This window comes from Bos taurus, chromosome 11 (genome assembly GCF_002263795.3).
Source record: "Bos taurus isolate L1 Dominette 01449 registration number 42190680 breed Hereford chromosome 11, ARS-UCD2.0, whole genome shotgun sequence".
Lineage (NCBI taxonomy): Eukaryota > Metazoa > Chordata > Mammalia > Artiodactyla > Bovidae > Bos > Bos taurus.
In genome coordinates, this window is record NC_037338.1 from 7,185,481 (window position 1) to 7,195,368 (window position 9,888).

The following is a 9,888-nucleotide window of genomic DNA, read 5'->3' on the forward strand; positions in this document are numbered from 1 at the left end:
TAACTAGAAATGTAGATGTGGATACAGTTGGTTTGATGTACACTCCATCGTGTCCAACTCTCTAGCCCCGTGGACTGTAGCCCGCCAGGCTCCTCTGTCCATGGAATTTTCCAGGCAAGAATACTGGAGTCAGCTGCCATTTCCTACCCCAGGGGATCTTCCCAGGCCAGGAATCAAACTTATGTCTCTTGCATCTCCTGCATTGGCCGGTGGATTCGTTTACCATTAAGTCACCTGGGAAGCCCAGTAGAATCACTGACTCTTACTTATACTGAGAGATAGCTGTATTTCACAACAACCTAAGAGTTATGCAAGGGACCCACTTACTGATTAAATTCAGAAGTAGCTCTGTTTCTGCCAACTTTTCTTACCTTTGATATGCATGTGAATTCTGCAATTTTTACCAAATGTTCAGTCTTTTGTATGTGCTCTATTCCTCAAAGCAGTTGCTCTAAACCAAAGATAAGTTCTGATTTGAACTGCTGAACCAGGATGCTAGAGGCAGAATTGAAGAATCTTTTCCCAGAGACAGAAAGGGTTGTTTTGTGAGCCTGGATGCTGCTGAAGATATTGGGCTGGGTTGTTGAGCATAAGTGATACTCAATATAAAGAACATGGACCAAGAATGCTTTTACCCTATTCTTTTGAAATAGAGAAGCCAATAATATTTAGCCTTAAACTCAGTAGCAAATTCATTCACCCCAGTAATGTACACAAGCATAAATCTAATTCCTCTAGCATCTAACCAAATGTCATGGGATAAGGTAGACCTTTTTACACCTACTCCCCCTTCTTCCTCTACTGACCCCAACTAACATCATATCCATGGAGATCTCTGCTCACTCTTAGACCAAGTTTTTTTTGTTTATTTGTTTGTTGTTTTGTTTACACTGTCTTGTAGCTGCTAACATTATTTGTCAGCTTTTCCAAGATGTTGCCTGTGTCCACTCTGTCTTCTCAAATAGATTGGATGAAAGCAGAAGAGAGAAATGTGTATTATTTTTCAGTCACCCAGTTAGTAGAACAGTCTTTATTGTTTGCTGACACAGTCTCCTTGAACACTGCTTTCCTATCCAGAATTAAGTAGGAGCAAATGTCATCAATGAAAACCTATAATAGAACGGAAGCTTTTCTATTGCTGTCTAAAGCATCATAGACCATGTAGCATGTGTTCCTATAGCATATGATTTCAATCATCTCCAGTCACTTCGTTCCATTCTCCAGGGTAAATACTCAGCTTTGTTTTTATTCTCACTTTCAGGGGGTGGTTTTGAGGGTAGATTCAGATGGCAGTAGAATTAAATGATATTAATAGCAGTAGAATAAGCCAAGGTAAGATTTGCTCCCGGATCCTGGAGAGAACATATTTGGGCTCCTTGACCTTCTATTTTCTTTAAATTTCTTTAATGCCCTAACCTAAAGTTTGTAGTCCTTCCAGTTATGGCTTTTTGGAGGCCTGGTCTAGAACTTGAACTCTTCATCTGTTTTCACAGGTCTCTGTGTCAAGAGACCTTTTTGGTGTCAAACAATGGGACTTTTAATGTACATGCTTAGGAAACATTTGCCAGTTGACTACTTGATTCCCATACAAGGTCTGAGTATGTTATTTTTTTGTTGGCCTATAATAATAACTGAGTGTATTCCTTGTTGACAACTTCAAAAGTCAGAGATAAAGAGTGATGCATGAAAAACATGGAACCAAAGGATATTTGAGGGACCTTAGGCATTACCTAGTTTAAACATTCTTGTTTTATTTTTAAATTTGTTTTCTATCAAAAATATTTTATTCTTTTATTTAATAGCTTCATCGAGGTATAATCGATATATGAAGAACTGCACAGATTTTTTTATTGGAGTATAATTGCTTAACAGTGCATTAGTTTCTGCTGTACCACAAAGTGAATCAGCTCTATGTATACATAGGTCCCTTCCCTCTCGGACCGCCCTCTACCAACGAGCCCCCCGCCCCCGCGACATCCCACCCGCCTAGGTCATCACAGAGCACCAAGCTGAGCTCCCTGGGCTCTCCAGCAGCTTCCCACTAGCCATCTGTTTCACACATAGTCATGTATGTAATTTAATGTCTACACTGTGTCGGACTGATGTGTTTGAATGTGAGGATGCTCTATTTGACTTTTCTCTTTCAATGATTCCATTCCCACCTTCCGGGGCTTTCACTCAAGTCTTTAGTTAAATAAAGCCTTGTTTTCACACTAATGAAAGGGGTCAACCTTATCTCCTAGATGGAAAAACATATGATGCTTTTGTGTCCTACCTGAAAGAGTGTCAGCCCGAGCATGGAGAGGAACACGCGTTTGCTGTGGAGACTTTGCCCAGGGTGTTGGAGAAACATTTTGGGTATAAGTTATGCATATTTGAAAGAGATGTGGTTCCTGGAGGAGGTAAGAAAGGGAATACCAGATAGAAAACTAGTGGAAGGGGACTTCCCTGGCAGTCCAGTCATTAAAACTCCTAGCTTCCAATACAGGAGGTGTGGGTTCAATCCCTGGTCAGGGAACTAAGATCCCACAGGCTGTGAGGTGAGGCCAAATAAGTAAATACACATTAATAATAAATAAACACAGTACATCCAATTTTAAAAGAAGGCCTTAAAAAATAAGGAAAATTAGTGGAGATGGTTTTTAAAAGATGAATAGCTTACCTTATAAAAGGCTCTCCTGTTTGCTTAAAAATGAAAGAAAAGTGAAAGTGAAAGTCACTCAGTCATATCCAACTCTTTGTGACCCCATGGACAGTCCAGTCCGTGGAATTCTCCAGGCCAGAATACTGGAGTGGGTAGCCATTCCCCTGTAAACCAGAAATGATGAGCAACCTGTACTCCTTCCAAGTGTGGCCTCTGGGGAGCCTGGTCCAGAACTTGAACTCTTCCTCTTGCTTCAGAGGTCTCTGACTCTGGAGAAAGGGAGCAAGTGCTCCATTTTCAGAACCAGGGCCAGAATTGCTATTACAAAGCATTTAATAGACCAAAGTAAGGACTTACCCAGTGGCTCAGCAGTAAAGCATCTGCCGCCTGCCAGTCAGAAGATGCAGGTTCTATCCCTGGGTGGGGAAGATTCCCTGGAGGAGAAAATGGCAACTCACTCCAATATTCCTGCCTGGAGAATCCCACGGACACAGGAGCCTGTGGGTTACAGTCCATGGAGTCACAAATCATCAAACCTGACTGAGCACAGGATGAATCCCTCTTTTGATGGTATTTTGTATAGCAAAACCTAATAAAACTAATTTAATATGTGATTCTTTGGACTATAAACGCAGGTTAATTCTTACCAAAAAATGTTTCTTCTTTATCGTGTTGACATTGTGAGAAAATTAAAGTAGAAATTAGGAGTAATGGTAAAGGTTAAATAAAATGAGATTGATGGTTCCTACCATATTTTGATTGTGAAATTCAAGTTTTAAATTAATATATGAATACAAATGGCTGTAACATGATACTAAAGTATATTACAGCTAAACTCAAAGAGATTTAGTAACACTTCCACATTTCCTCTGAAAGTCTTTCAGAGATTTGGAATTTGGTGTCAAATTATTATAGATGCTGCTGCTGCTAAGTCACTTCAGTCGTTTCTGAGTCTGTGCGACCCCATAGATGGCAGCCCACCAGGATCCCCTGTCCCTGGGATTCTCCAGGCAAGAACACTGGAGTGGGTTGCCATTTCCTCCTCCAATGCATGAAAGTGAAAAGTGAAAGTGAAGTCTCTCAATCGTTCTGACTCTTAGCGACCCCATGGACTGCAACCTACCAGGCTCCTCCATCCGTGGGATTTTCCAGGCAAGAGTACTGGAGTGGGGTGCCATTGCCTTATAGATGCTAGTGCCTCACAAATGATGCAACACAAATGTCTTGATAGTTACCATCACTCATTCATTCATTCATCATTTGCTGAGCACCATCTTTGTGGCAAATTCTAAGTTGGGCATTTAGGATAGGGCAGGAAATAAGAAACAGTTGTGGGGACTTCCCGGTGGTCCAGTGGTTACGACTTCACCTTCCAATGCAAGGAGTGCAGATTCCATCCCTGGTTTGGGAGCTAAGATCCCGTGCACCCAAAATGCAAAGTGTAAAACAGAACAATATTGTAACAAATTCAATAAAGACTTTAAAAATGGTCCACATCAAAAAAAAAAAAAAGTCTTAAAAAAAGTGTTTTTTTCCTTCCTAGGTTACAAATTAAGAAGGGAAAATGTTACACATTAGAAAGAGAAAATATTTTTAAATATCAAATAACCTCTCTAAGAGATAACATACCAAACTGTCAGATGCATTGGACACTGTGATGCTTTGTGTGTCACTGCTTTGTATCCAAGGAGACACGCTGTCACAAAGTATTTCTTCTTGACTTTGCATCCATTTTATTATTAAATATTTCCATTATTTTCTAGGAAGCATTTAAATAACAGGTTTCTTCTTCACTCTTAAATAAAAATAAAGAATGCTTGTATTGTTGTTCAGTTACTTAGTCACGTCCATCTCTTTGGGACCCCATGAACTGCAGCATGCCAGGCTTCCCTGTCCTTCACTATCTCCCAGAGTTTGCTCAAACTCATGTCCAGACTCATGCCATCCAACCATCTCATCCTCTGTTGCACCCTTTTCCTCTTGCCCTCAATCTTTCCCAGCATCAGGGTCTTTTCCAATGAGTCGACTGAGTGGCCAAAGTATTTGGAGCTTCAGCTTCAGCGTCAGTCCTTCCAGTGAATATTCAGGGTTGATTTCCTTTAGAATTGACTGGTTTGATCTCCTTGCTGTCCAGGGGACTCTCAAGAGTCTTCTCCAGCACCACAGTATGAAAGTATCAATTCATAATTAGTTCAGGTTAGAACCTCAGTCTGCGAAGGGCTGGATCTAGAACAGAGGTTGGCAGTCTGTCAACCACAGGGCAGCTCCAGTCCTTGAAGCAGCCACACGCATTTGCTCCTGTGTTGTCTGTGGCTGCTTTTGAGCTAATCAGCAGAGTTGAATAGCTGTGACAAAGACAGTATGACCTGCCAAGGCTGAAATATTTACCATCTGGCCCCTTACAGAAAAGGTTTATCAACCTGTGGTCTGGAATAATGGCAGTGTTGTGGGCTTTTTTTTTTTTTAATATTTCAATTAGTATTTTAGCCTGTTCTTCCATGCGAGTAAAGAGGCAGGATGGTGTCACGGTTAGGAATAGACACTCTGGAACCAGACCACGTGGGGTCAGATTCCAGTTCTGCCATTTATCAGCTGTGTGACTCTGGGCAAGTTACTGAACCACTCTGTGCTTTGGTTTCCTCCTCTGTAAAATGAGGGTGATTACAGTACTTTCTTCATAGGATCATTGTGCTGATTAAAGGAGTTCATATACGCAACATGTTTAGAAGAAGGTATGGCACAGAGTTGGAAAAAGAAGTAACAATGCACTCCATTATTCTTGCCTAGGAAGCCCCGTGGATAGAGGAGCCTGGTGGGCTACACCCATGGGGTCTCAGAATCGGATGTTACTGAGCACACACACACCAGGCACAGAGGAAGGCTAAGGAGGTATTCATTATCTTTGTGCAGTTGATTGCTTCTTTAAACGCAGGGGGTGTGAGTTCTATCCCCGGGCAGGGAACTAAGATCCCACATGCCACACAGCCAAAAAAAAAAAAAAATTAGTTAAAAAAATAGACATATAAAACTGAGAATGACCTACTTTAAACTTTATTAGTGAAGCTGAGTTAAATAATACAAAATAGGACTGTGCAACATGATTTTTATCTCCTGTCCACCCTTTTGGTTTTCTTAAATTAACCTGCCACCTCTTATATTTTCAGCTGTTGTTGATGAAATCCATTCATTGATAGAGAAAAGCCGAAGACTGATCATTGTTCTCAGTAAAAGTTATATGTCTAGTGAAGTCAGGTATGAACTTGAAAGTGGACTCCATGAAGCACTGGTGGAAAGGAAAATTAAAATCATCTTAATTGAATTTACACCTGTCGGAGACTTCAGATTTTTGCCTCAATCACTGAAGCTTTTGAAATCCCACAGAGTTCTGAAGTGGAAGGCAGATAAGTCTCTGTCTTATAACTCAAGGTTCTGGAAGAATCTTCTTTATCTGATGCCTGCAAAAGCAGTCAAACCCTGCAGAGATGAGTCAGAAGCCTCGCCTGTTCTTTTGAAGTCCTAATCTTCAGAAAAGCTGAGCAGAAGAAAGAGCTCTTGACAGTCTGAGGACTGAGTGTCTGAGCCTGTGGATAACAGAGGGCATTATTCAAATATTTAACTCTACTCTGTGAACATCTTACTCACAGACTGAAGATGAACTTGGCATTTAGGTTGCCAGGGATAAGACTAAACATTCATCTATGGCCGGGGACTTCCACTGTTTGTGTGCTTAGTCGCTCAGTCACGTCTGACTCTTTGTGACCCCATGGACTGTACCCCACCAGGCTCCGCTGTCCATGGGGATTCTCTAGGCAAGAATATGGAGTGGGGTGCCATGCCCTCCTCCAGGGGATCTTCCCAACTCAGGGATCGAACCCAGGTCTCCCACATTGCTTGCATATTGTTTGCCATCTGAACCACCAGTGAAGCCCAAGAATACTGGAGTGGGTATCCTATCCCTTCTCCAAGGGAACTTCCCAACCCAGGAATCAAACCAAATCTGTTATAGGCAGGTTCTTTACCAACTGAGCTACCAGCGAAGTCCCTGAGCTCCCAGAAGACTGGGGAGCTCAACAGAAATGTGTCTCCTGTTTCTCCTTCTATAACTGGATGCAGGCAGTCTGCTCAGGCACATGTTCAGCAACTGTGAGGTTGGATGTTGTTCAGTCACTCATTCGTGTCTGGTTCTTTGTGACCCCATGGACTGTAGCCCACTAAGCCTCCCTGTCCTTCACTATCTCCCGGAGTTTGCTCAGACTCATGTCCATTGGATCAATGATGCCATCCAACCATCTCATCCTCTGATATGAGGCTGGACATGGCACAAATAACTTAGGCCTTAAAGTAAGGGCAGGTTTTAAGAGCTTTTTAATGCTAAAAGTTGAGCTAAAGGATTTTAAGTTTACCTTGTGGTATTGCCTATGCAGTGGGTGACACAGGAACTGGAATGGAGTCTCTCCCAGCTCTCGCAAGAGCTGCTACCTCTACACACCTCAGTGCCTGAGATTGGCTGGGGATGGGGTGGCAGGGCTGTGTGCAGGGTGAGGTATGAGGTTTGAGCTATTGTAACAGTGTTTCAACCTCAGGGCATCCTTAATTATCCTTACTACAGTTGCAGGCCTACAGTTGAAATCCCACTAAGATGCTACAGAGGGCTTGCTTAATTGGACCTATTTGTGGAAATTTCTTAAAAAGGAACTGCAAACAACCTTTTATCTTTCATGCCAGATACAAATCATTTTCTGGTTTTTTTAAAAAACAGTCTCAGACATTTATTGATTTTGAATGTTTAGACATGGGATAGGGACCAGATCAAATTAGTTATTAAGCAGCCAAAAAATTGATGGTCACTTGCTCAATTTTTTTTTGAACCTTTTATTTTATATTGGGGTATAGCTGGTTAACAATGTTGTGATAGATTCAGGTGGACAGCAAAAGGACTCAGCCATACATACACACGTATTCATTCTCCCCTAAACTCACTTCCCATCCAGGCTAACATAGCACATAATGTTACATAACATTGAGCAGAGTTCGCTGTGCTGTCCAGGAGGACCTTGTTGGTTATGCATTTTTAATATACTTGCTCCATTTTTAAAAGGTTACAAATTTAAAATGCCCCTCAGCTCAGCAGTAAAATAAATCAGCCTACCAATTTATTTGATCGGAGAAGGCAATGGCATCCCACTCCAGTACTCTTGCCTGGGAAATCCCATGGATGGAGGAGCCTGGTAGGCTATAGTCCATGGGGTCTCGAAGAGTTGGACACAACTGAGCAACTTCACTTTCACTTTTCACTTTCCTGCACTGGAGAAGGAAATGGCAACCCACTCCAGTATGCTTGGAGAATCCCAGGGATGGGAGCCTGGTGGGCCGCCGTCTATGGGGTCGTACAGAGTCGGACACGACTGACGTGACTTAGCAGCAGCAGCAGCAGGATCAAACCTACCAAGGGAGACACAGGTTCCATCCCTGGGTCGGGAAGATCCCCTGGAGAAAGAAATGGCAGCCCACTCCAGTGTTCTTGCTGGGAAATCCCATGAACAGAGGAGCCCAGTGGGCTACATTCCATGGGGTCTCAAAGAGACAAGACTGAGCACCCACGCACAGACCTCGGATGGAGGGCAAGGCTGGGGGTGTGCAGCCAAGACACTTGAACTGGATCCTGGGTTTACTATTACCATGACCTCTGGCATCTCCTCTGACTCACCTGTGATGAGTTTTCCTCATCAGTAAAATTAGAATTTACAAGAATTGTACAGGGGGACTAAATGAATAAATATAAATGAAGCACTTACATCAGTTACTGGCACGGAATTAACACTCTGTAAGTGTTGGTCCTGCCACTTTGGTATTAGTTGTTGCTTTTATTATTATTAGTTGCTAAGTCGTGTCTGACTCTCTGCAACCCCATGGACTGCAGCTTGCCAGGCTTCCCTTTCCTTCACTGTCTCCCTGAGTTTGCTCAAATTCAGGTCCATTGAGTCAGTGACTTGAGGATATTCGTTTATTCAGAGAAGCATAGAGGAAAAGCATATCCGTAGGATAAGCTTCATTGGAAAGGATATTTCTTCATTGGACATGTGCAACTTTCAATGTCTAAAGACATATATCTGTCTCCTTAAAGTGAACCCAGTCCTCTGGGCCTTTCTGATGGCCTTAGTGGTAATGGCTGGGCCTGAAAATCAGTGAGAAAGTGAGAGCTACCAGCCTTACAGAGAAAGGAAAGAGCTGGGTAAGCTTGGAAGCCTAGTTGGATATATGGGTGCAGTATGACAATTCCAAAAGAATTTAAAGCAGATACTGTTTAAAACAGCTGTGGTACTACTGTATATAAAATAGATGATCAGCTAGGACCTACAGTACAGTCCGGGAAACTCTATTCAGTATCCTCTAATGACCTATGTGGGAGAAGAATCTGAATGGATATACGGATATGGATACATGACTCACTTGGCTGTACACCTGAAACTAACACAACATTGTAAATCAACGATACTCCAACACAAAATAAAACATTTAAAAAATTAAAGGCAACTTAAAAAATTAAATAGAACAGCTGTGGTAGATATTACTGAAAATCAAAAATAAGATTTTCAGTATAAGAAAGTGATCTAACTTTTGTAGCACTACTTACAACTTTGTATGCCAGCTGTATGGTTAAAAATGTAAAATGATTTAATTGCTAAGATTTATATGTGAAAATATATGGTCGTGAGAAATTTTATTCCTGTCATCATTATCTCTAACACACAGAATGATTTCCTTTCTTATTATGTTTCTTTAAATACATTAAATGGATTTTGTAGTAATGTGTTAAATGTATATATTAAATATGTGCTTTAAAACACATTAACGAATCATTGATGTTGTGCTTTTATTTTTGAAAAAATCTCAACATCTTTTTCACTTATTTTAAAATTTCAGGAACTTCTCTGGCAGTCCAGTGGTTAGGACTTTGCCTTGCAATGCAGGGAGTTCAAGTTTAATTCCTGATCAGGGAGTTAAGATCCCATATATCTCTCAGCCAAGAAGTCAAACATAAAACAGAAACAATATTGTAACAAATTCAATAAAGACTTAAAAAAAATGTCAACCCCTCATTCTCAATGTGGATTTCCACCTCTTTGATAAGATGTGGGTCATTCACAATGAACATTTCCATCTATCTTTTTTTATGTCAAATTGCTTTGTACATACTTTCTCAGTTTCACCTTCCATCCAGGAGCCAAAACTGAGCTTACTGT

At 41.4% G+C, this 9,888-nt stretch overlaps 1 protein-coding gene across 2 annotated transcripts in view; it reads left to right on the forward strand.

Moving 5' to 3' along the window:
- Positions 1–9,487, forward strand: part of IL18R1 (interleukin 18 receptor 1) — a 29,689-nt gene extending 20,202 nt beyond the window's left edge. Inside the window, exons 9-10 of one of the 2 annotated variants that reach the window (XM_005212458.5) lie at positions 2,244–2,402; positions 5,809–9,487. In XM_005212458.5, the coding sequence (XP_005212515.1) occupies positions 2,244–2,402; positions 5,809–6,164 (515 nt within the window). In that variant the 3' untranslated portion in view covers positions 6,165–9,487. The remainder of the gene's footprint in view (positions 1–2,243; positions 2,403–5,808) is intronic. The other variant, XM_059891704.1, reaches the window with a different exon arrangement.
- The last annotated feature ends 401 nt before the right edge of the window (positions 9,488–9,888 follow it).